Below are 27,479 nucleotides of genomic sequence, written 5' to 3'. Positions count from 1 at the left end.
CAGATCGTCGATACTTCCATTCGATTGCGCAGAGAGAGAGAGAGAGAGAGAGACAGAGACAGAGAGATGACGCTTGTGTGCGTGCCGCTGGTGGCGGAGATGGCCGCCGCCAGGGCTCGCGGCGCCGACCTCGTCGAGATCCGCCTTGACCACCTCGCCGTCGTCCATCCCCGGCGGGATCTTGAGCTCCTCCTCAAGAACCGACCTATTCCCGCCCTCGTCTTTTGATCAACAAGAATGCCTAAAACTCTACTAAGCTGAACTCTGCTGTACTCCACGCAACTTGTATTGCTTTGATTGTCTTTTATATTTCTTCTTCTTCTTTTTTCCTTTGGTTTATCGAAATATAATCCGTTTTTCGTTTTTGTTGATGGAAATTGGAGTGGTTGGGGAATAAATTACGGGACCTTTTTTGCATATTTAAATTTTACGAGGGAAGCAGCTTAAACCAGCTCAAGGAGGATGCAACAGGAAGCATTGACCTAAGATAGTTCACTCCCTCGCCTGTCTAGTACGCTTTAGTTTCAGTTAAATAGATCAACAACAAAGGCTACATAATCACATCCAATTTTCAATATACTTCGACTATTGCATCAACCTTCATCTATACCTGTCATGTATCCAAATGCCAGATATCCATCGGTGAGTTGCAACTTACCAAAAGCGGTCTTTTTTATTTTTTAGGCTTTTTATAAACTTATCTTTAACTGTTTCACATCCTTCGGTCAATCTTCTTCTAAGCTTATCTTTAACTGTTCCACATCCTTTTCATCATTCTTTTCTTATTCATTTGTAACTTCTAACATCTTCCTTGTAGGCCAAAGTGGGAAGGAGGGGAATATGAAGGTGATGATAGCCGGCGGTTCAACGCACTGTGCTTAGCTATGGAATTACGAGCTGAATACATTGATATCGAGCTTAAGGTTGGGTTTGAAGACTGATATGACAATGATTTATGCTTATGTTAAGATCATGATTGGCCTTTATGTCAAGGATATCATTTTTCCCAACATGTCCTAGATTGTACAACATGGTTGCCATGTCGATCAGCGCAAGTCAAACATTAATAAAAGTCTAGTTGGAACTCGACATGCTCGTGACATGGCATGAAGACCTGTAGCAGCATGGTGCATTTCTACACACATGGACCATCATATGCAATTGCAACACATCTCAAGAATGATACAGAAATGTTGGTATAGGAGCTCAAAAAACTTACTTGAAACAACATTAATCTGGTAAATTCAAATATTCATATTAAATCTCTGCAAAGAGACATAGAAAACATGGTCCTGCGGAGAAAAATTGAATGACAATACTAGGAATAACCTTGTGGTCCAAAAAAAATATAGAGATGTGTTTTTGCAGGAGGTCAACTTGGACATCCGTTGCTTTAGTGTTTGTTTGCATGTCCACAAGTAATTTTCTTCACCCTTTTCCATTTGGTCCCTGTTTCATCTTTTCTTGATATGTTATTGTGACACTTATTTCAGGTTGCTGGTGATTTTGTTAGATTCATATCAGGAAAAAGGCCAGAGACCTTTAAGCTTATTGTATCTTCGCATAACTATCAAAGCACACCATCAAGGGACGTGCTTGGCAGCCTTGTAGCAGGAATACAAGCTGTTGGGGCTGACATAGTAAAGATTGCAACAACTGCTTTGGATATTGTTGATGTAACACACATGTTCCAAATAATTGTGCATTGCCAAGTGAGTATAAATAGAATTTGATGTTTTTTTAATAAATTGTGCTTACTGAAGGAGATGAATGTGGTGCCCATATCACTTCAGTGCATGTTGGCAATCGGCATGGTGGTAAATGATACATGTCATGCTTTTGGCTTGACTGTGCTGGTAGCTGAGAGCAGTAGCTGGTGCATCATCCTGTGCATATGCAAAAAATGTGTCTAATTATGTTCATGTTTAAGGCTCGATCTGCTACAGTATCCTTTTGGCAGAAACAGCTCTTTGCTGAATAAACAGATGTGATTGGGATTTCAGAATGTGTAGAAAGATCAATGAGCAAGAGTGGAAGGGAAGAGAGGGAAGGTCAGGGTGACAATTATATGGACATATTCAAAGAGTACCTATAGAATATAGTGCCGCCTTGCTTAGATGTGATGAATAGCGGTGCAAGGAGAGGTAGAAAGAGACTTAAGAAAACTTTATTAGAAAAAATGAAACAAACTTTGATTGCTTTTGCTATAATTAGGGATATTGAGCTACATATAGCTTAATGAGGAAAAAAGATGCACATAGTCGATCCCAAATATTTGGGACATAGTGACTTGTTGTTGTTGTTGTATTCTTATTCTGTAGATTGAAGATGACACTAAACTATAATACAAACTGATCTTGTCTAATTTTGGTTTCCATGGATCATGACATCTTGTATTTTTTTAATTAACAATTCAATTCTTTCCGTTATGGTTATATGGCAGTGGAAGAACTTGGAATATTTTAATCATATAACTATATAAGCTGGTCTCTTTATATCTATATATTCTTAACTAGATTGAATTGGAAGGATGTGGAGTAGGTCTCATTATTAGTGAGTTTTAACCACCAAAGGTTTAGTAGTGATCAGTGATTAGTAATGGTTATGTGGAACTATTATTATGTGACATGCTTCCTGGACAATCCCATTTCCTGCACTTGTTAGGACAACGATTTTGTGCTTTTGCACTTAAATCCATCATGCTTATTTGATGTTTTGTGACTTCATTATGACCATGTCAAAGCTCCTTTCTGATATTTAAAGCAAAAAAGGAGAAATCTAATCATTTTTATCAAAATTTCCTGAATTATGTTTTTCAAAGTTATTATTATTCTCTTATAGATCATGAAATTATCCAAGATAGATATATTATGATACTGGTTTTAAATCATCTTTCATTTAACTAGTGAGTATGAGTGGCATGTACCAATAATAGGATTGGTCATGAGTGAGAGAGGTGCCATCTCTCGGTTGCTTTGCCCTAAGTTTGGTGGATATCTTACTTTTGCCACAATTGATGCAGGGAAGGAATCAGCTGCTGGACAGCCGACTATCTCTGACTTGTTGAATGTGTATAATATCAAACAGATAGGCCCTGATATGAAGGTCTTTGGAATTATTGGCAAACCTGTGGGCCACAGCAAGAGCCCAATTTTGCACAATGGGGCTTTTAGATCAGTTGGTTTGAATGCAGTTTATGTACCACTTTTGGTGGATGACCTTGCAAATTTTCTCACTGCCTACTCATCCCTGGATTTTGCTGGTTTCAGGTACAATGTGGATTATGAATAGAACCTCAATACCTATTTTTTGATGTATAAGTCATTGTTAAAATTTTCCCTATGCTTTGTTAACTTACATTTCTTATGTTGTTACTAGCCTTCTTTTCTTTCCATTTTGGAAGCATCATCCATGATTAGAACCATGGGTTTCAGATATTTTATTCTCTAAGGTCATTAATATACTGACCTGAATGTTTCCTTTTCTGATCTGTGGAATGTTGATTGTCCTGTTTTCATATTTTGAGGTTTCTCCTTCTGTTGCTTTCTAGTTTCCTTTTAGTGTTGTGCATTTGTGTACAAGATATCCTGGTTTGCTGAATCTTAATACGTAGAGTATCTTATGTATCTCTCTATGGCTTTGAAAATCAATTGTTTCCATTAATGTTGATAGTCTAGAACAGGCAAAAATGTAAAAAAAAGATATATTTTCTTTATTAACAATTATCTCTTGAAAATTCCAGCTTGCCGTGAACTGTGCTGATGTAGCAAGTTGATGCGTATTTGATGGTTTTACTGTTATAACTGTTAACTTTATGTTTATTTCTTCTTTTAATGCTTGTTTAGTTGCTGGACACTTTTCTAGGTTCAGATAGGTTCATATTCTGCCCAAGAAATTTACTTGACAGAGAACTCTTAGCATCTGAAGTTTTGGTTGACTTGGAAATGCTGTTCTATGGAATTCTAAAATTGCAATGAATCATATATTTGGCACTAAGTAAACCAATGTAAAATGCATGGAGCAATTTACTGTACTAATATCCACTTTTGCATACAAGATCTAGCTTTACATGTTTAGACAGGCTTTTATGTATGTCTGAGATATTGGTGCTTCGATAAGTTTAGTACATGCACATTTCACATCCTCTCCACAAATGACCAACTGATAGATTTGATTAAAATGTGATATGTGTGTGGATGGGAGCCTTATGAAAACTATATCTCGGTTATCACACACATTTGAGTAAAAGATGTATATTCAGAGGAATAAAGTGGCAGGCACCATTTCCAACCTATTATTATGGATGATATATTACTCGAGACTGCATCAAGCAGCTGGAGACACCTAAAAAGAACACCTGTGTGACACTACGGTTTTGCACCAAGATATCTGGATACTTTATTTACCATCTGAAGTTTTGAACATTATTCATTTATAGAAGTTTGCTACACTGTTGTTGTTGATAGGATTCTAATGCCTTGGTGATGTTACCTCCTGATTTTTCAAAATGAGTGTTATTTTTATGTATAAATGTATTGCACACTAGTTGATTTTTATTAAACTCATTTATGACTATAGATAATCTGCCGAAGTCAAGCAGGGAATAAGACCATCAAAAGTATAGTAAATCCTTTACCTCATATATCGGACACATGTCAGATAAGAAAAATAACCAGGAAGACACATAAGGAGTCTTGAAAGTTTGAAAAAAATCATGTTACTAAAGATCTCTGGAAATAATGACTTTCAGGCATTAATCAGACATTGACTATTATAATATCCAACAAGATAATACCTTTACGAATTTTTTTATAGAATGTCTAATAGTTCCTTAGATATTGCATTGTAGCTGTACAATTCCACACAAGGAGGCAGCAGTTACATGCTGTGATGAGGTTGATCCTATTGCGAAGGTATACGACGCCATTTGCATATGCACCACTATCTGGAACTAATTTGGCATGCAATTTAGCTATTTTAGATTGCAGGAAGTGTACGTGTGATATTTGTTATGTCTACCTGTTTAGCTTCTTTTGACATCTCTCAGTCTTCCTGAGTTATATCCAAGTGATATTTGCTGTAATCTATTTGTTACAATATCGTGCATCAGGTTCTCTGGGGCTGCATGCAGAGGGAGAGGTAAAAGCAGAATGTGTTATTGTAAGACCCCACAGTATTACCATCCATGCAAAAGCTTTAAGACTTGTGAATAGAAAGAAGAGGCAACAAACTACCTGCAAGACTGAGAGATATCAAAAGAGCAAAAAATGAGCCAAAATTGGACTCTGTTGCTTGTTAATTTTGACTAAACTTCTCTCTCTCTCTCTCTCTCTCTCTCTCTATATATATATATATATATATATATATATATGTATATGTATATGTATATGTGTATGTGTATGTGTATGTGTATGTGTATGTGTATGTATATGGATTTTTTTCTTGTAAGTTGTAATATCAGTCACTTGGTAAGGCTAGTTGGGCATGCAGTCCAGTTTCTCCATTATTTTCAAATAAATAATGGTTCCATCAAACATCGTCAAGAAAAAAAAAAAAACAAAACTCTATGGAAGGTCTATAGGTGGTTTCTGCTTTGAGATAAACCTGAGGCCTTAAGTCGAGGATTATTTATTTGAAAATAATGGAGAAGTAATAGAAGTAGTTTGATGTCAGAAAGTGATTGTTTGTCACTTGTTAGCAGATCTGATAATGTAGTCGAATCAGTTCGAATTTGTAGCTGAATCAAAGCCTTTGTTAATTGCAAAGTGCAATCCTAATTTTGCAGCCAATGATTCATAGTCTAATACAGATTTATTATGGACATGCCGAAGCTCTACTGCGTTGCAACTTCCTCCTCCTCCGTGTTCTCTCAATATGAATCCAACCCCCCATCCTTGGAAAGCACAAAACCATCAAAGATTTTAGCCATGAAAGCTGAATAGTTCTTTTGCTCTATAACATTGCTTCAAAGAGTATTTTTGGGCATGAAAGTGAAAGCTCGAGCCACAACCCATTTAACGGAAGGTTTGAATATTGTTTTCCAAATGAATTGGTTTGCAATGGCTAACGAGTTTACTTGAATCTATACTATTGTCTTCCTTCAACCGATCACCATGAATCCATGTACGTTTATGCTCAAAAGTGAAATGTAATATATATGTTAGCCACCAATCTCATAATCAACTGACTCAAAATAACTTACGAATCTGTAAACTGAGTTTTGAAAAGCTTATATAATTGGTTGGAAGTCTTTTTATGAATGAGTTTCCAATAGAATATTTGAATTCTTGGGATTGTAGGAAGTTTCCACACGCAAATCCAGCCATACCAAATTCTGAATAAGATCATTGTTTTTAGATTATAAGCTCCCTTGGTAGTTAGTTGTAGGTAACCTATGTATATCCAAATATCATCACAAGGATGTTCTGTAATTTCTATCACCTTAATGACATCAACAAGTAATGTGTGCACAAATCCAATACCCAATCGACAATTCCAACGACCCTACCAGATTGAATAAACGCATCAACCTTAGCATCTATGGGTAAAGATACAACATTATAAAAAATCGATATCATATCGATATTATATTCTTACATATAACATTATGTAAGAATATCAAAGAGAGAACAATTCCTAACTCCAACTCGGAGTTTGGATATATTCCAAGGATGAACAGTATCATATTTTACATAAATAATCTTGAAGCGCATTTTTCAAACTTCTAATGCTATGAACTGAACTTTCGGACCACCTTGGTCTCCCATCTAATAAAGTGAAGACCTTTAGAGTGAACTTTATTCTGTCAAAATAATTTTTGATTAAGGTTTAAATTTTTTGAATAATAACATCAAGCATCCAAGTGATACCTTAAATGACACTTGAAGCATGCATAGGAATGAATAGAGGTCAAAACAGTATTAATCAAGACAAGCCAACCTGATTGTGATAGATATTTGACCTTGCCAACTGGCCAGTTTTGATTTAAACTTTTAAAGAACATCTTCATGAGCATTAAGGGTAAGCACACCTGTTAATGAACAAAAATAATAGTCAACATAAAACAAAAGTTCACAACCCAAAAGTTACCACCAGATAAGTTAATGAGCAAAAAATGATAACAATGATGATATCATGTCCTGCAATCAATTTCATCGACAAAAGTAACAATGAGTCCCATGTCCAGCAATCAGTACCATCAACAAACATACAACAACGGTAAGCACCATTTCGTGTGGATCAGTCACGCATGCTGTTAATTCTCCCACAATCTGCCATCCTACAACAGGAAACAGATTGCATACTGCTGTTGCATAGGCAGAATCAAAACATGTCATTCGACATGGATAAGCAGATGGAGTTAAATGGTTTCAGTAGGAGAGACCAACAAGAGCAGCCTTTGGTATTAAGAATCTTACCAACACATGAAGACTTTCATAAATCATCTTGAGCGTCACAAGAACCATCAAAATGCCATGTGATTGTTTACTTGGCAACTATAAAAGGGACGGTTGGCACGCCGACTGGCAGACTCTGCATGAGTTCGTACTCTTGACTGCATCTATGCTGATAATAAAGAAAGCTTCATCACCAATGTGAGAATTCAAGAATTCAACTAAAAAACATCTGAGAAACCATACTTCCAACTATAAAAACAGTCAACCACGAATAGAGATCAAAGTGACATATAATTTGTACCGTATGCAATTAGCCCGACTGACTTAAAGGAGAAAAAAGTCTCAGGATAAATAAAAAGATACACGAGTACTCAAATTTGTTCACAGAACGAAAGAAGTTAATAACTGGATCATCTGCAATATTAAGAAGGAAATTGTAGTTTTCCACTGTCGTGATAGATAACTGATAATCACTTACGGCTCATGTCCATATAATAGAAATGAAGATTACTTGGCCTAAGATAGCTAGACACCAGCCCTTGTCAGATCCCATCCTAGGCAGCTACATTAACTATTAAATCTCTATACAAAGGTCATGAAGCAGCTCATCTTGGACGGTAAGTACATCTGAAGTTAATAACAAGAGAGAAACAACACAATATTAAGGTTCTTTTTCCCCCTTATCTAAGAAATAAGAAATGGGTCAGTAAATAACGAGTAGTAAAAGCATTTACCTCTTGATAGTTGCTTTTATCAACTGCTGTCAATCAATTTCAACCAAATTAACAATCATGTTAGAAGTCATTTAGATCCTATGTGCACTCGATAGTCCATGGTTTGAACGTTTTCTCTTGTGGGTCCTCCAAGTAATGTTGTCAGGCCAACTGCTGGCATCACTTTCACCTTCATCTTTGTTGTGAAGTAGGCCAGACTTCAATCTTACTGGTGAGTCATCACTAACATCCTCATCAAGTATATATTTGTTAACATTCCTATGCTCAGACATGCTTTGCCGGTCAACCTCCTCAGAGGCAGACTCACATGCATCAGAAGGGTGTTCTTTCCTCTTTCTTCTGGAAGTTATTTTGGACAAATCTTCTCCACTCTCTACAGCCTTCATCCACTGTACATCACTCAGTAAATCAGCATAAACGACCTCCTTACGGGATCGCTTCCCACTGACCTCACTGCCCTGAGTATCTTGACCTAGATTCACTGTGGGTTTGTCTTCATTGGTTTTAGGATACACCCAATCAGGTACCTCATTTTCCACCATCAGCCTTGACCTGTATCTTTCCTTCTGCCTCCTCTCTTCATCCATCTTCTCAAACAACCAAAATTCCTCTTCGGTTCGAGCCGCTAGGCGGTTTATCTCTCTCTCACTCGGCACATCCGTCCCAAGTGAATTTGTCCCTCTTCTCATGATCTCCTGCAACATCTCCCGCCTGTCCTGTGCTGCACGGAATAAACAAACAATAATCTCAATTTTTCATTTGAAAGGAAAGGGAAACAAGCATTTCCAAAGAACGTGACAATCAGCTTTCCGATATAACACAAGTAACCAACCAGTCGAAGTCGTATTGAATAGCCCTGCCTGGATAACTTTAGCGTCAATCCCCATCTTCTGTTTTGCACGTTCCAGGATTTCCTCTTCAATTGATCCAACACTAACCAAGACAAAGACTCGCACCTCCTTCTTTTGTCCAATACGATGGGCACGATCTTCCGCTTGCTGGTCCATTTGAGGGTTCCAATCACTGTCAAAAATTATAACAGTATCTGCAGTCTGCAAGTTTAATCCAAGACCACCAGCTCTGGTGCTCAAGAGAAACATGAAGTAGGGAGAATCTGGGGCATTGAAATTTTTGAGTAATGTCCCCCGTTCTTCAGTTTTTGTAGATCCATCAAGTCTAAGGTACTTGAAATCATATAACTGCAAGTAGATCTCTAGAATATCAATAAGCTTTGTCATCTGGGAGAAAAGTAGCACTCTATGACCAGCCCTCTGCAGTTTTGGAAGTAAACGATCAAGCAATTCAAACTTTCCTGACGCTCGAACAATTTGTTCTTTTTGCCACATGTTATAATCCCCTACGAATAGGTATGGATGATTGCAGCACTTCCTGAGTTGCATTGACAAGTTCTGAAGACTCTTTGATTTTATTCCTAAATGTTGTTGATAATGAAAAATAAGTCATGCATGGCAGATGAAAGGTAATACATTCAATGTAAAATACACAAGGACAATGAAAGACAAACCCACACAATGATAAATTAACATGAATAAGACAGTAAAACAGGCAAATTAGTACTAATTTTGGTCTATATAATTAATTTAAATTTTATTAGTCAACATCACAGGAGGAGGAAATGGAACAAGAATCTTACTCTATTGAGATAACTTGCAAGCGAAAAACATATAGAAAATTGAGTCATCTTTGCTCATCATATTCAGGAAATATGCAGTAAAATACAGGTGTCATTTAAAAAAGCAACTAAGTTATATTAGTACAAGTTTATAAACACACATATCTTCAGAATACAGACATGCAAATTTAAATAGTTTCAGTGTCAGCTGGTGGTGGTGATAAGTGGTCTGGTACAGTAAAAGTCCAATGTAAAATACCTAACAACTAGATATTCAAAAAAAGAGAAGAAGTCTTGAAATTTCAAAATAACACAAGGACCTGAAAATTTGATTACAATATGCTAAGTTCAGCTAGTTTTTTTTTTTTTCCTTCCAAATCCATGCTCAATTCAGTTATAAAAATGCAAGGTTCTAAACTAAACCCTGCAAAGTGTCAAAGCACATATTTGTCTTGAATCTGTGAAATGACTGTAGAAGAACTAAAGTAGGGAGCAAATTAATGTTTAACAAAAGGATACTAAAGCGCCTAATCATTGGACTAAAAATCAACAAAGCTGTCCAAAAAGGATACTAAAAGTTCATGAGGTATTGGATTGAGTCGTGTAGTTCTGAGTCAAACTGGATGGTATTGTCTTATTTTTGGACAGCTTTGTTGATTTTTAGTCCAATGATTAGGCGCTTTATTAAAGACTGATTAGCTGCTTTAGTCCAATGATTTTTAGTCACATTTAGAGTTGTTTACTAGTGTTGGGCATTACTGTGAATATAGAAAATGCTAGAAATCAGGTTATGATAGTTTTAAATGTCTTTGCAACCAAATATTGAGCTCAGGGAACTCATTAAGTAGCTAGAAATCAGGTTGTTTGCCTAGTGTTGAGCACATATGCATTTTTTCATGCCTATAGAAAAGTAAAGAAGGAAGTAGTGGTCACACCACATTTTTATGGACATAAAGAAATCCTCTCCAATATTTAAAAATAGACCACATCAAAGATTTTGAGGATAAATCATAGTTCATACTTATACAGAAAACACAAAAGTTCAATGACAAGATGATGGAGATATTTCATACTTTCATTAAAGAGACAAAAGTCAAACAATAAAATAACAACCAATTTGTGAGGCATTAGACCAAAATGAAATATTTGTTAAGTGACAAATAGATTTGTGGCCTAAAGACTACCGCTTTTCTTTCCTAAGTGGTTAAAGCAGAAAATTATACAAGATGATCATAGATCTTAGAACAGGATCCCGCAACCCAGGTACACCATAGATCTAGGCTATAGTTCAAACTTTTAAGTCATGTCTGGTTGAATCCATAAATTTAAATTGTAACTGGGACATATATGGGTTGGTTCTATGCTCGAACTTTTAGATGATTACAGGATCCATATTGTGTGGTGTTTCGGCCCATGTAAATATGTCTTTAAGTAGGTTTATCATGAGTGACACTTTGTGAGTTGCCTATTACAGTTCACATCATTGTTCAGAGTCTTCAGACCTAATTATGAGTTATATAGAAACTTGATATTTCACCCATAAAATGATCTGAATAAGTCTTAATCAGACATGATGACACCGTACTTATTGTGCCTGGCTGGTTCTCATACCCCTTCTGACAAGTAGCATAAGCAAAAACTGGCTTTGTCCATCTGTTGGCACAGCTCTGAAAGAGCTGGCCCATCTCGACTGACATAACAATCCTTAAATCTGACCACATTATAGCAGTGAACAATGAACAAGTAGCAAACACAATTGTTCTTGGAAAAAAAACATTTTGATTTAACAGTACAAACTTTGACAATTAGTGACAATCATTGAAAAAAGGAATGTGACAACTCTATCACAATCAACAAACCTAATCACCAGAAAAGTTTAAGAGCAGGCTTCAAGTCTGGCATTAACCTCATACAAATTATTATGGTGGAATATGTGCACACACACTCCTCAGTGCCTATTAAGGATTCGATCCACTAATGCCTATTACAAACTCAGCAAGACAATGAGACTATTGAAGATAATATTTATCACGTTGAAAGCAGATTGGTTACGGTGGAAAGGATCACAAGTCTTCTCTTTTTAATAATAATCATATGCTACTTAGGTTAAAAGATAAATTTTGTTAAATGGCTATAAAAATCATATTTTATGATTTGAAATGCTTGGTAGCCAAGAAACGAAGTGTTGTTTAGAAGAGGAAGTTGAGATAGATAATGAAAAGATAGAATTTAGAAATTTTACATTTATGACCAACTAGAAATAACTACAGTTGAAGATAAAAATAAGAGAAAATCTTTTAGGATGATATATATAACCAAAGAAAAATAATAGATTCTTCCATTAGATAAGACCATTTAATTAGATTAGTGGTCTAAGAAGAAATATAAACGAACCTAGGAGATATTTATTATAAACAATAAAAAGAGATATTATACTAGGGATACTATCCTAAACAGAGCTCAGCTATGCAAAAAGATACATGTAATCAAACAGAAACTTGTATAGTTGGGAACCCAGCGCTAGATTTTGTAGTAGTAGTTGTTTGCATGAAAGAGAAAAAATGCATTTTGGAACAAAAGCATATGTTTGCGAAGTTTAGAAGCTTCATATTAACCACTTTAAAAAAGCAAAAGGTGCATAATCTCCAACCTTTTTGCACAAGTGCATAGGTAATATTGCCAATGTGCTCTTTATGGGCTCACCGCATTGACAGTGAATTCAACATATCCAGATAACATAATGTCTCATTGTGAAAAAATGTGGAGCAACACCAAAGGATGTCATTTTTAACAATTAGAAGAATGAAAAAAATCATGTTTTAACATACCAGATTCTAGTCCAACCCTTCCAATGTCAGTAACCTGATGATAATATGCTTTTTGCCAAGCAGATAAATCACATTTTAGAATGACTTGTATCTTGCTAGGTAGATATTTTTCCACTTCATCCTTTTTTCTTCTCAGTAGAAATGGCCTGATAACCTGAGATTTTTAATAATCTTATAAGGCAAGGTGCTATCATGATAATGACAAACCAGAGGACAGAAGATGTAAGCATCAAATTTTACTTGATGAAGACGACGAATAATCAACAGTTGTTCCTCATCTGTAAGAGAAACTTCACATTTATCCACAAAGGGCGCATTAAACCATTCCTCGAAATTCTGCACTGAATTGAATATACTCGGTAGAAGAAAATTAAGCAATGCCCACAACTCCTGCAAACTATTCTGTATTGGAGTACCAGTCAAAAGAAGTCTCCGGCGGATACGATAGCTGGACATAAGAGAACCCTCAAATCTTAATTACAAGTTTTGAAGAGAGTAACAAATAAGAAATTAGGAGATTAAAGGGAGAGCATTAATCGAAAAGAAAAAAAAGACAATCTTAAATTGGATTCCTAAAGCATTAGTATAAAATAAAATATGATAGAAGTAAAAGAGAGTCCAAAACTTATAGTCAGTTCATATACAAATGATACCACGTCAAAAAAATGCTAAACTCAGGTTACCACTACGGTTGTGTCCTGTACAAGTTCACTTAGACATAATAGAAACTTGCCATAAAACCCAAAAGTGCCATAAAGGGAGGTGAGAAGTACTGCATATTGGTTATCAATTTTAGGTCAACCACCAAGCAACCTTCAGAATTTTGATCCAATAGGAATAATGTTCAAGAGAAAAAAAAAAAAGCTTTTCAATATTGAGCAATGGCCATAGCTATATGGTGCTTTATCACCAAAAAGTGCTAACTGATCAACAGCAAATAATGACAAACTGGAACAATTTGCAACAGCTAAATCCAGGAGCACTCAGTTCTATAGATATTAAACCACTAGTAATTCCTTTAAATTTATAAGTTGCAAGGTACATCAACCTGACTATTTACTTTCCAAGTTGGCTCACAACAACATTGCCTTTGGATCTTTAAAGCTCAATCACAAGTTGGAGGCATCTTAAAAGGTTGCAAGAAAAACAAAGACCAAAAGGGAAAAGAGGAAGAGGAGATTCTGACTCTCACCTCCAGATTCCATCTCCAGCACCCATTCTGATCACCAGCAATAATCAAAGAGGAAGATGAAAGATTTTTAACTAACCAGCATCCCCTGTTCTCTTTTTCATTGTTGTCTCCATCTGTATATGTGCCTTAGCCAACATACTGTTTTGGTCTAATACTAAGACAGTATCTAGCATGGACCAGTATTTTTAAGACTTTTCCACTAAACAGAAAGCTTAAACCTTTCAAGATACTCTTCAGTGATTGATTGGCAAATCAAATTGCTTATGCTATGTATCCTTTATGCAACTGCAGCAGGTGTTACTGTTTCCAGAACTAAATTGAAGCATTTTTATGTCATAGACAAAGCATACCCAGTACTCATCAACTATAGATTGAACCAAGCTTATATAACTGAGCTAGTGATGGAGGACATACCCTGAAACAAGTGTCTTAGCAAGAGCACATTCATGATTTTTTAAGCGATGCCCTTCATCAACTATCATGTAGTGCCAGTGAATTTTCTTCAGAAAAGCTTTGTCTCTCATTATCAGATCATAGTGTGTAATCATCACGTTGAACTTCCCTTCCCCGGAGTATTCTTCCCTCATTGCTTTCCTTTCATCTAGACGTCCATCATACAGTACTGCTGTAATACTGACAAAAATAAACAGAATGTTATGAAAAACTAGGCATTCATGTTGAAACAGTTGCTGAATTTTACCAGACGTACCTGGGTACCCATGTTGAAAATTCATTAATCCAATTAGGCAATACTGCTTTTGGAGCTACAATCAAGTGTGGGCCAGTAACACCCTTGTTTTCCATTAAATATGCAATTAATGAAATGGTCTGGATTGTCTTTCCTAGACCCATTTCATCAGCCAGAATGCCATTTAGGTTGTTGTTAAAGAGTGAAAGCATCCATTGAAGTCCTTCTAACTGATAAGGTCTAAGCTCCCCACCCTGAAGTAGCGATGGCTGCTCTGTTACCTACAGATTCCAGAAGACCATTTCTAATGCCATTAGATTAGATTATAAATCCCACCAGATTATAAGAATAGAACTGTGCAATTAGAGAAAAAACAAAAGAAGAGTACTATAAAAGAAAACGAAGCATGATACTTGCTAGAGTCAGTATTAAAAAAGAAAGAAGCCATGGGAATAACAACAGGCTGTTGTCAGCTACATGGATTTTTCCACCATTGAGTTATATCTATGTAACATTACTAGTCAACAAAAAAAAAACATCATATTCCTTTTTGTTGTCTGTATCAAGGTATTTTAAGGCTTCATTTGTTTATCCTTGCACCACTAATTTGAATGGCTCACCTCATCTGACCATTGCATTTACAGGTCTTCTTTACCATGTCCAAATTAGCTTGAACAACTTTCTCTTATTTGATCTTAAATCAGACCTAGCCCTTGATCCTTCAACCTCTTCCTTTTCATCTTTTCTTATTAAAGTTGGATTGATTCTTAAATTTGTTTAATATTTGATTGATTAAGACAGAGAAAGATTACAAAACTTGTTATATCTCTATGAATGCACAGTCTAAGCTAAATACTTTAAGGGCACCGACTCAACAACTAATTTCTTCCTTGAACTTCAAGTGTTAATTCTTCATTGATTAGTGATTGATTCTATCTAAAGTTTTATGTTTTACTTAGTGTATTTTGCTGAAATTTTGCTTGATTATATCTGTTATAACTGAAAATCTATGTAATATCCTGAAATTATAATAACAAGGAGGCCTTTCAACTCTTTATTCCACAATTACACTTGCAGACAACACTCAGCTTTATATCCATCTATTTTGTCAATCTCTGAAGTTCCCCTTGTTTAGTCCAACTTTAACCATAATGCAAAACATTTAAAATCCAAGTACCACAGATTATAATGACAAAAAAAAACGCAAAAAACAATGAACAAGCTTACTCCCCCCTAGCACATGTAAACTTCACTGTATTCTTGTACTTCCAGCAATAATGCTATTGGATGAGTTGCAAAATGTTTCATCCATACGATGAAGGCAACAATCAGACTATGTTAAGCAATTATATAAAGGATTTTTATATCATATTTAGCATATTATAGAGCATAAACATAGTTGAAAGGTAGAGGAAGTACAAATCATGTAGCTCATAAGAACTGGCTGGATAAAGTTCTATATTCACCAATTTTGAAACATCAGAAGGATCAGCCAAAAAAATGACCTATTTAACTTCAATTACATCTTATGAACTCATTCTCAACTGCTTTACTGGGTTCACCTTAGATGATAAGGCTCCACAGCTGTGGAGCTTGAGAAGGGTCAAACATATACACTCTTGTATCTCATAAGCAGAATCTATTTCCGTGACTCAGAATCATAAAGCACATGGTTTTGTGACCAGTTAGACCTGTATGGAGCGGATATATCAAGTGGTCTACCAACCTGTATCACCTCATATCACAGCAAATGATAAGAGAAAATCAAATATCAATTGGTACTGACTTATATGGTTCAGTACCAATCCTTGGCCGGATCACTAAATACCAGTTTGTATTGTATTGGGTCAACTGGAATTTAATTCCCTGACCACCAAGGGCCGGTGCAAGTTTAACCAGTTGGTATTATGAAAATTAACCAGTTCTGATAGTAGCTAAGTTCTCATCTAGATATGCAATGAGACAGTTATTTATACTAAATAAATGACCTAAAATGATGTAGCCTAAGCAACAGCCGTTAATAGCAAAAGAAAAAAGAAGCTCTGGAATATAAAATTCTTATTCCATACCTTTTCCTGAATTGAATGAACAGCAGAATTATATTGACGTTGCCCTTCGAGCAAATCATTTGCTTTTTTATTCTGGCTAGAATCCGCATCAACGAAATCATTGTCATCATCTAATGACATCTCCCCTGGGGTTTCACTAGTAGAGAGAGAGTTCTTTGAAAGATTTTCAAACTCTAAGCTTTTTGGAGCTTCAAGCCCATCTGCATCCTTCTGCCTCTGCACAGCAGCTCCAAGGCATACAAGTAGTTCATTTGTTTTTGTAAGGAGCATTGTCAAGCGCTCATTCTTGCTTTCTTCAACCATCCGCATGTATGCTTCTTGGTCATCAGCTTTTAATGCTTGGAACCTTAATTTCTCTGCACGTGTAGCACGTTGCCTTTGCCTTGCATGCCATGCCTGTAGTGCCAAAGAGTTGCAAATAATTAATATATCTATCATATAAAAGCAAGAAAAGAATGAATGATGGTGACGAAATTTAAATGCAAAAATCTCAAAATCGAAATAACATAATTCCCAAAGGAAAAGTCTCAAAAAACTATTAAGTAAAAATATTATTTGTACCTGAATTCCATCATTTCGCTGTTTTCGTCTTTTAAGAACAGCTTGCGCTTGCAACTGAGATTCACGGGCAGCATTAAGAATTTCAGCAAAAAATTTCCTCTTTCTGATATCTGCCTGGTTCTTTTCATCCTCTTCCAACCTTGACATCCTCTGCAATGAGAAATTTTGTAATGCAAAACAAAGTAATTACACTTTTCCATTAAATAACTGAAAGAAAGAACTTCAGAAAGTACTAATTGGTAGTTGAACAACCTCTGCATATCTTTTCTTCCGCTGACGATCATCAGCCTCAACTCGAAAACTGTCTCCAATACCATACATGTTAAAAGGATATCGTAGTCTCATCATTCCCCAGTCAAACAATTGTTTTTCTGGATGTGCACATTTCTTGTTTAAACAGTATTCTGCAGAGACATCAGAACGCACCTTCTTCTGCAATTCCACTAACTGACAAAGAAAGAAAAGAATTCTTGGCCATGAGGATAGTTTTAGCCTTTATCAACATCTCCAAAAGAAACAGAAGGTCAACTAAATGAGATAAAAACTCAAATCCATCCTAGCAGTCTCTACCAAGTACCAACAATGGCATCTGACAACATTATAGAATTAAAGAGTAAACAAGGACCAGGTATTATGAAAACTCTGTATTTTGGCATGTATTATACAAAAGAAAACCATGAATATAAATACATAAATTAACTACCTTAAAATAATTGCTTCATAAGTTAATCTTTAATTCATGTATTTTGACATTAGAGAACATCTTGACCAAAGTCTGTCAAACTAGTCATGGAACAAGATAAGATACTTGGAGAACACCTTGAGCACATGAAATAATCAAACTTCATACTTGATGAGCTTCTTCACTGCAGCTATAGTGGCAATTGGTTGTGATTTGAATAAGCTTAAAGTCAGGAAGCAAAAATGTAAGATTGCCCAGGTTGACCAGAACCAACCTGACCTGCTCGAGTGCAGGTTCCCTGAACTAGAGTGATCAGAATAAGAAAATAGATCAGATTGGGTTAGATTGACAGTTTTCAATTGAATTGCTTCAGTTACCCAAGATTCATTTAACATATATTAAAAAAACTCAGAACCACAAACAAAGCGCCAGTAAATCAACATGGCTGTATAAAAATGCTGACACTTTTCTAGCTTAATACATTACAACCCATGCCAACTCATGCCAGTCGATTGGACAATAAATAACTTTTGGATCAAACTTTGAACTCATCAGATGATGCAGATTTGTATATAAATTAAATTAAAAAATCATATTTGATTTTATCGCAATAAATATATTGATACACATACGTATGACACTACATGGCATGAACATCCCATAAATTTCCTTGCACAGCATAAACTGTACCTACACCAATGGAACACCTACATGCTGGCCAGCAAATTGCAAAAGTGATGCGACTAAGCATGTCTCAACATGGTAATCCTTATGAGCCAAGAAATCTTTCTTCCCTTTTTATTCCCATAAATTCTTGCAAATCTATTCCTTTCTTCAGCCAAAATTTCACAGATGATGGTTACGGACAAATTTTGACTATAAATAGGACTCCCTTAAAATGAAAACCCTCTTGAGATTACTCATTATCAATCCTTCCACTAACATCAACACTGCTTCTCTAGCAGTTTTTGACACTATGATCAACAAATCATCAGATCTCCAGCCTATGACCTTTGTCATCCTCTTGACCACACCATCTGAAAAGGATAGGATAACTGATAGATGCACTCTTGATCAGCCAGTATTATAAGTTCTTAAAATAAATAAGATAATTTTGCTTCTTCTATTCTAACAACAGAAAGGAAAGAAAAAACAAATTCTCTACCTCATGGTACATTTTCATTTTCTCTACCCATTCTTTTTTAAGTTCAAATACTATAAAGAAGAAATATTTTTGTTATAATTTGTTTATGTAATATGAAATCCCGTCTAATTCCCACGGAAATATCTATCCATTTATACCGAAAAGCCCTAAAGGTACATGAAATAGATAAATCAGGAAATAAAAGGACAACTGAATTACTGAAGGTACTTAACCAAAGTGTTCTACTTTTCTCTACATGACTCGAGCAAGCACCTATAGTTGAGCACAATGATCAAACAACGGTGTTTTTAAAAGCACTAGGCTAGAGGTTCCAAAACACCCACGACGCTAGGCGCTCATCCGAGCGAAGCGAGGCGCTTTAGAATATTAAAATATAAAAAAATATATAATATAATTGATAAATATGATTATATACATAAAAATGCAACATTAAATTGAATTCTTTGATGAATCTTCTGTATTCCTTTGTACACTTGTCGTTAATCCTAAAACCCTAATAACAATTCTAAAATCGAAATAAATAAAAATTAATAGTGCTAAATAGGGACAAATAACAATTCTAAATAGAATGGTTTGTCTTATCGGTCCATACCGATGTACCGACCAACTGTCGGTACAGTACGTTCCGAGCTATACCGGGTCGTATTGAACGTACCGATACACGATACATGAGGTTATACTGATGCACCACCTGTACCGGTCCCCTGTCGGACTGGTATGCACCGCTTATACCGAGCGGTACACCATGGTATTGTGAACCTTGCTAAATAACGATTAACAATGATCAGTAAGGATTAGTAATTCTAAATAAGAATTAGTTCTAAATAGGTCAACGGTTCTAAAGATTAATATCAATTTTAGTTTATTATATGCTAATAGTAGTTTTAAACTTTTAATATCAGTTAAGGTTTAAAAATCCACTGTTAATAGTACTTAATCCACTGTTAACAGTAGTCATAACAATAAAGGGGGAGAAAAAGAGTAACCGATGGTGGAACATGGGGAAGGAGAGGGTGACGATGATAGAGGAACCTCCGAACGATGGCAGCTATGGTGGAGGAAGCTACTGACAGCAACGTCGAGGGCAGAAGAAGCTTCAAATGCATCTCTCGATAGCGGAGAAAGTTGCAGTGCTATCCCTCAACAACGGAAGGAGCTACACACGGAAGTAGTGATGACGGAGGGAACTACGTACGAAAGCTACAACAACACAAACTTCAGACCTATCCGTCAACGGCAAAGGAAGTGTCAAACATGGGTATCGATGGCAGAGTTAGTGGCTACGCACGAAGGCAGCTACCAGACTAGAGGTGAGTTGGGTGGGCAACAAAATACCTAGGGTTTATGGGTCAGGGGTTGCATAAGGGGGGGTAGTGTTACTGCTACTATTTATTATGCTTAATTAGTTCGATTAAACCAAGTTACTATTTAACCGAACCAGAGTTGACCATCTAGTTCAATTGCTCGCCTTCAATCGGGCGCCTAGCCGAGGTGCCCGACGCTTGGGCTTAGGTGAGTGCCCAGGCAATGCTTCACTGAAGTGCATCACCTGACAATTATGTGAGCTAAGCGAGCGCCCAAGTGCCTTTTTAAAATACTAGACAAGCCAGCATTAAATAAAAAGGTATTTAGACACACCATAGGCATGTGGTGGACTTCTAACAACAGGAGGTAATTCAGCTTCAATGAACTATATGGCACAATAGAAGCCCTCAGAAACTCAAATCCACGTTTACACATTCCTTTTGACTCATCCACTTATCAAATTATCTGATAATTTAGAATACTCAAACATCATGTTATCAGCAAGGAATCCACAAGTACTAGACTCTTCAAATATGCTCAGTAAGTACATCTATGACTAAAATCATTCAGGACTTGAAAAATTCTTAGTGAGAGCCAACTTTCACTCTCATAGAAAGCTTGATTGACTTTCTAATTAGTAGCTTATTATTTCTTAATTAGTTGTTTGTTCTTTCAAGAATATTCTTTGATCATAATCATAGAATTACTGTACATTCATTTTTTAATCTAAATGTGATAAATAAAAAATTCATAATCTTCTACAGTTCGATGTTGTGTATCTTTTTTGGAGAATATGCAAAAACAAATATAATTAAAAAAGGTTAATCCATGGAAATCCATATCAAAAAACCATACTATGCATTAGCAACATACATGAAAGCAAAAATTAGCTAAGTATTATGAGATAAGTCATTGATAGGCATAAATGGAGAAGAGAATGCATGAATGCACAACTAACTTGTTAATAAGTCAATAATTACATATTCCTAGTTATTCTATTACCTTTAAGCCATAGAGCTCAAGCAAGCACTTCATTTGCAAGTCTTCACCCCTGGTTGCCGGTAACACTGATACACAAGACAAATGTGAATTTTCTAATAAAATAAAGAAAATTTACTTGAATATTTTCTCTTTCCTCAAAGAGAAAGTACTACACATATATATAATACAAAGGAAATCAATCAAAAAATAATTTTTCTTAGACTAATGTAGATAAATTGAACACTTCCAAATATGTTCAGAAATAAAGATATCATAACATGGTTGGCCCCAACTCATCTGTATCTATTTGCAGAAAATTTTAGATAACCACACTTAGATACGAATAGGAATATGAAATAAGTGTAAATTATTTTATTGTATCTGGTTCCACCCAAGGATTACAATTTCGAATAATACCGCTCGTACCGAGCAGTACATACCGGTCCGTCAGCAAACCGGTACACGGACCGCCCGCTACCGAACGGTATTATATATATAATATATATATTATAATATATATATATATTATATAAATATGCAACGTCGCCTCTTTCTCCCCAGCGAGAAAAGGTGACATCGCGTCACCTCAACAACGTTGCCAAAAAAGGCGAAGGGGCATCGCCTTTTTCGGCAATGTTGCCGAAAAAATCTTTTTTATTTATATACATAAATATATATAAGATTTTTTTACTTATATATATATATATAGAGGCGGCGGCGTCGAGGCAACGTTGCCTCGTTTTTCTGTGACGTTGCCCCGCCTAGGGAGAGGAGAGAGGCGACGTCGCCGAATTATATATATATATATTATATATAAATATATTATATTATATATATATATCGAACGGTATACCGCTCGGTATATAGTACCATACCGTACCGAGCGAATATCGAAACTCCGATATGGTACGATATTTCAATCCTTGGTTCCACCCAAATATAAAGATAAATTTGGATTGATATCATCCACCCCACTTTCACCCCTATCAATAGTTCAACACAAAAATCAACAAAGTATATCAGAACAAATTATTAAACTTGAATGATTGACCTACCAGACCAATAACTTAAAAACAACAAGCCTTTAATCACATGACTCGAAATTCATACTCCCAATACTAACTTTACCAAGCCTAGTACAAGTTAACCCACCCTCCTTTCCTTGTGCAATATCTAAAGTGATTTAGTATCATCCTTTCCATATGCGATGCTAAAGATCTGAAGCAGAAAAATTGGGAGAATTATTTGATGGTTTCCTACTTTATTTCACGCTTCAAGTACAAGAAACATACAAATCATCAATTTTCATTAGGCAAGACAACAATGTGAAGGTAATAACTTTTAGACTCTTGATGATCAAACTTCAATGCAAGATATGATTTTCTGCCCAGCTCTCTGACAACAGCAACTTAGTAATGCTAAAAAGACAGTCAATAGACAATCTTGCAAATAACTAGTTAAGTGTTTAACATACTCTAGTATAAACAATTTAAAAGGAGAACTTTTATGGAGAAAATACCGATTAACACAAAACAGTTTCATAAAATATTCAACAAAACATGCTTCAGGTGAATTAGTTGCTCAAAAGAAAAAGAATTACAAATTCAAAATTCAGTAACCTTCAAGTTCTGCAAGACGATGCTGAATTAGACCATTAAAGCGACTTTCTTTTGTTTCTATCAATGCTGAACAAGACATGCGACTTAGTTGCTGCTTTAACAATGCATCTTCAACCTCTGAAGTCAAAGTCCCACCAGTTGGATCCAAATGAATCTGCACATAAAAGGTATGAATTGAAAAAAAAAATGGTGCAACCCTTTTAATCAAATTATAAGATGCACTAACAAGCAATAATAACTCTGCAAGTATAGATCCTACAGAAAAAGTGATCACATAAATATGAATTGTTAATGCATATAGCTGTTAACTTGCCTTCACGTTAAATCCCTTATTAGACAAATGATAGTATACAGTACAAGTAGAATAAAGTAGGGTAAGTGCTTCCATAGATGAACGATCTATTGAAAATCAGGCAGATGAGACTCATGGTTCTTTTCTCCATAAGTTATGCACTTTCATCTCATTATGTTGTCAAAGTTGGCCTTTCTTCCTGACCAAGTTACCTCCTTATGAGTGGCTTTGAAGGTCAAAGCACATAAACTAATGCGAACAAATATGCACTTGCAGATGATTGAGAAAACTACCCTAACTTAGTTTACCCCAATTGCCAAAAAAGCATCACCATGTTCTAGAATCTTGACCAGCAGTCTCCACTTAAATACCTCAGGCTCACGAACATTGATATGAGACACTAGAAACTACCTAAGATCTTAAAACTCGATCTATTGCAACAAGAAAGCCTAACACATAACCCACCTGTTGTCGTACCTCGAGTACAACTCTCCAAGAATAACAAGACTGAGCCTTATCTTGGGCTCCAAATAATTTGATGTGTTAATGACTAATCTACCGCTGGCTAAAGTAGTATAATTGCAGAACATTACACCACCCTAGAGATGACAAATTTCCATAAAACTAAATCTTTTTGTCGATTGTTTCGCTTAGCTTACCCGAAACAAAAAGATGTCCAAGAAAATCCAATAGAATCAAGAGAAATAACATTTACGGAAAGACGGGGCCGACTACCTCTTCGCCGGAGGAAGGAGCGTCACCGTCCTCCTCCGCCTCTTCCGGCAGAGAGCCCGCCACCGCCTCCGCCTCCGACTCCGGGGTCGGCGAGGGAAGATCGGCGTGGGCCGCATGGTAGATGGAGGCGACGGCGCGGAGGACGTCGGGAGGGAGGGGGAGGTTGCGGGAGAGGAGGTTGAGGGCGGCGATGAGGGTCTTGGTCTCCTCGACGTGGGTGTTCGAGGAGGGGGGCGGGTTCTCCACCGACGCCGCCATGTCGGCGGTGGGAGCAGCGGCCGCAGCTTCGACGAATCCCTCTCTAATTCACCGACGAATTCAAAAAACCGCAACGGTCGCTTCACCCCGCGCTCTCCTCCTCCTAATCTAAATATATTATATACTTAGATCGCGTTTGCTTTCCGATTCCGACCGATCGAACTCGCTCTTGTTTTCCCCTCCTCCCCTGTCGTCTCTCTAATATCCTTCGGAGATCTCCGCAAGACGGGGAGCGGATTCGGATGTTGGCTCGCCAAGGGTTACACAACCCCTTAATGTATGCCTATATATAGTGACCGATGTCTGGTTCGGGTTCCGCCAGTGTAGATCCGAACCCGAACCAATCGAGCGAACTTTTCTTTTCTATTTTTTGTTCTGTTTAGCTTATGTGAACTTTGCTTTATATTTTTATAACCTCATCTTTGGGTCTATTGCAGGGTAAACATGGACCGGTGTCGGAGTTGGAACACACTAACCCGAAATCCAAATATAGTAGATCCATCATCTGGTAGCCAATTGTGAATCTTCAAGTCTCTCTGGTAACCCTATCGGATTTGGCTCCGATTTAGAGCAGCCTCGACGTCTCTCGTATGAGACCCACTAAGTGGGTCAATAGCAAGAAGGGTAGTGGGCTACAAATGTTGGGCCGAGAAATCAATACGGTAGTGCGCAGACTGCTAGTACTGTTCGAGGGGGGGTTTGGCGGATTCGTAGGGAGGTAGTGAGATACAGGGAGAGAGAGAGAGGATGAGCCTGAAGAGCCTGTTGACGGCGGCAGCGCTGCAGGGGGTGGCGGAGGCGCGGGCGAGGATCTTTGGACACATCCTGAACCCGACGGGGAAGCGATCCCCCCACAAGATCCTCCGAAAGAAGCTTATTGGCGACAAGGTCGCTCAGTGGTACCCCTACGACATCAAGAACGACGACCCCCTAGTCATCGCCCGCGAGGAGAAACAGTACGCCCACCTTCTCTCGCTGCTCGATTTGTCTGTTTGTTCTGTGACTTCCATGATCTTTGATGCGCGCTACCTGTTTGACTTTATGCGTCTGTGAGGAAATGCTTTGGTGACATGGTGTCCGTAGCTGTTTGTTTTCTGTTGCTTCTTATACGTGTTACATATAGTCGTCTGCAAATCGCGTATAAGACACGTTGAAAAACGTTTATAAGTTGGTGCTTGGCTGACAGAATTGTATCACGGTTCTGTATAGAATGATTGATGAGATATCAACAGATCTGTGCTTTTTCTTAATTTGAGCTTGAGGCTGCAGGGTAAGTCTGTGACCATAATCTCTTTTGGCAACTACAAGCTGGTCATTGTTCTTGGGATTAGATTTTGCGAGGCCTGGGAACTGACGAGTAACCATTCAAACACAGTGAAAAGAAAAGAACAAAAATCATGAAAGTTACAATTCTTGTACTGTAATAAGGCAGTCCTTGTATTTAGTTCCCCCTTGTGTAGTGATGTTCTCCATCTTCATTATTTTATTTCAATGCAACTTGCATGTCTAGAACACATCACAGTTTCTATTGAGCCATCTGAGGTTGCTCCATTATCACTGCATTGAAGTTTTACAACCTTGAGGACCATTTCTCCTCTGCGATCAAAGGATGCCACTTGAGATGCCAGACATATGCAGGATCCTGCATTGTTCTTATCAATATTTTGATATTTGTGTGCTTATCAGTTGTCAAAATATTCGGATTTGTGCAAACTTTTGAGCCTTTGTCTGTTCATCTGCCTGTTTGATGTTTTGGTGAATTTACATCAATCATCTTTACTTGATTTCTTTGACATACATTAAAAAATATTTTTAGTCAATTCATAATTCTGAAAGCTCCTTAAGAAGTATTAACGGCCAAATATTATTTCTTCAGTAGCATTCTTTTTAGTCAAGCTTAACAAGCTTCTAAATCGTAACCTTGTTTAAGTGTCTTTAATGTGATTCTCATCTATATTGTGTCCTATCCATCCATTTATATTATCCATAATCCTTGCCCCACTGAGGTGGTGATCGCAGCAGGAATGTGGTTTTAATATAAATATTATGGTGCCTACTTTGTTTAAGACACGAACATGCATAAAGACTTGGCGAGCAGTATGAACCTTCAACAGAACTTTAATTTCATGATATATTATAACATTTGTTCTTCATAGTTGTTAATGATAACATAAGAATCACCAACATTCTAAATTTCTCCATCCCTTGACAAAGTTATATCTCTTGAACATTCATTGATAAAATTCAGGAGTTACTTTAAGTTTATTGTTCAAATACTTGGATCTTTTAGCACTCTGCCGTAAAGCTGTTTATATAATACATGTACATTATTGTTCACTTTTGATTAGGACTGTCTTTGATTTCAAACTCTGAAGCTTGAGCTAAATAAATACGATACAGCATGACACTTCAACTTTATTTCTGACATCACAGACAGGTGGAGTTTGAAGATCACTCATCCATCTCTTTCCCTGATTTTATTCAGATATTTATTCCAGCATGCTGCTTCCAACATCTTTTGAACTTGATTGGGCATATTCATCTCATCTTAGTACACTGATATAACCCTGTTAATTTTTGTTTCTTTTGTGATAATTGGGTCTTGTAACTAGTACCTATTTTCATCCCAAGCAAGCTTAAAGTGATCGAGTGCTTGATCTATCAGGTTAGACAATATATGTTTTGTTAAAATCTTCTGCTTCAGATTCTGCCAAAAAGTATTGTAAAGAACTTTTTTGTATGAGCAGCAAGTAACAAGTCTTTTCAGCTGTGTGCAAATGCAGTTACAATTATCAATTTCTTCATTTGAATTGCGTATCTGGGTTGACTTTTATCTTTGCTACTCTTTAACTATGTTAGGCGGTTGGCGAAGTTGGAAATGTTGAAGCGTCGTGGGAAGGGACCTCCAAAGAAGGGCCAAGGAAAACGTGCTACTAAGCGCAATAAATAATTGTGTCATCGTTATTTTGTTGTGCTTTCATGCCTGGTTCTTCCTCTTGATAGGACATTATTTTGTATGACAATGTCTCATCTAATCCTTGTGTGCTAGACCTTTTCACATTGTAGTTTGATGCAACTAGGAATAAGATGGTCATTGATCCTTTCTCTCATGGAGACAGCACTTGGGTCAGTTTGTAATGTACTTTTTTTTCACTGGTTACAGTTTTCTGATGCTGGAATTGTTGCTCATTGAATTCTTGTTGAGCCATGACGAGACCAGTTTATATATCTTTCAACTAAAAGACTAAATTGATCCAATCTTCTCTACTCACAAATGTGGGCCACTTGTGGGGCCGAAATATTCCTGACTTGCTGCAATCCATATGAGTCGGACCCCACC

At 36.7% G+C, this 27,479-nt stretch overlaps 3 protein-coding genes across 3 annotated transcripts; 2 read left to right on the top strand and 1 right to left on the bottom strand.

The window, feature by feature from the left end:
* Positions 1-8: 8 nt before the first annotated feature.
* LOC135584608 (bifunctional 3-dehydroquinate dehydratase/shikimate dehydrogenase, chloroplastic-like) lies at positions 9-5,808 on the top strand. Its single transcript, XM_065153090.1, has 5 exons — positions 9-642; positions 818-923; positions 1,494-1,712; positions 3,023-3,269; positions 5,111-5,808. The coding sequence occupies exons 1-4, from the start codon at positions 626-628 to the stop codon at positions 3,065-3,067; spliced, it is 387 nt and encodes a 128-aa protein (XP_065009162.1). The 5' UTR covers positions 9-625; the 3' UTR covers positions 3,068-3,269; positions 5,111-5,808.
* A 1,276-nt stretch (positions 5,809-7,084) lies between these two features.
* Positions 7,085-24,387, bottom strand: LOC135641600 (probable ATP-dependent DNA helicase CHR12). The gene is made up of 13 exons (XM_065157103.1): positions 23,882-24,387; positions 22,855-23,008; positions 21,257-21,321; positions 17,355-17,549; positions 17,103-17,252; positions 16,542-16,937; positions 14,494-14,753; positions 14,199-14,417; positions 12,833-13,040; positions 12,593-12,746; positions 8,964-9,563; positions 8,132-8,852; positions 7,085-7,566 (listed from the first exon to the last, which is right to left on the bottom strand). Exons 1-12 carry the CDS (start codon positions 24,137-24,139, stop codon positions 8,203-8,205), a joined length of 3,309 nt encoding a protein of 1,102 aa, XP_065013175.1. The 5' UTR covers positions 24,140-24,387; the 3' UTR covers positions 7,085-7,566; positions 8,132-8,202.
* A 404-nt stretch (positions 24,388-24,791) lies between these two features.
* LOC135639870 (small ribosomal subunit protein mS33-like) lies at positions 24,792-27,328 on the top strand. Its single transcript, XM_065153850.1, has 2 exons — positions 24,792-25,095; positions 26,999-27,328. Exons 1-2 carry the CDS (start codon positions 24,887-24,889, stop codon positions 27,087-27,089), a joined length of 300 nt encoding a protein of 99 aa, XP_065009922.1. The 5' UTR covers positions 24,792-24,886; the 3' UTR covers positions 27,090-27,328.
* Positions 27,329-27,479: the final 151 nt, after the last annotated feature.

The sequence above is a fragment of the Musa acuminata genome, chromosome BXJ3-6, assembly GCF_036884655.1.
Source record: "Musa acuminata AAA Group cultivar baxijiao chromosome BXJ3-6, Cavendish_Baxijiao_AAA, whole genome shotgun sequence".
In the NCBI taxonomy this organism is placed as follows: Eukaryota; Viridiplantae; Streptophyta; class Magnoliopsida; order Zingiberales; family Musaceae; genus Musa; species Musa acuminata.
The sequence above is the reverse complement of the archived record's forward strand: the minus strand, read 5'-3'. Positions and strand labels throughout refer to the sequence as shown.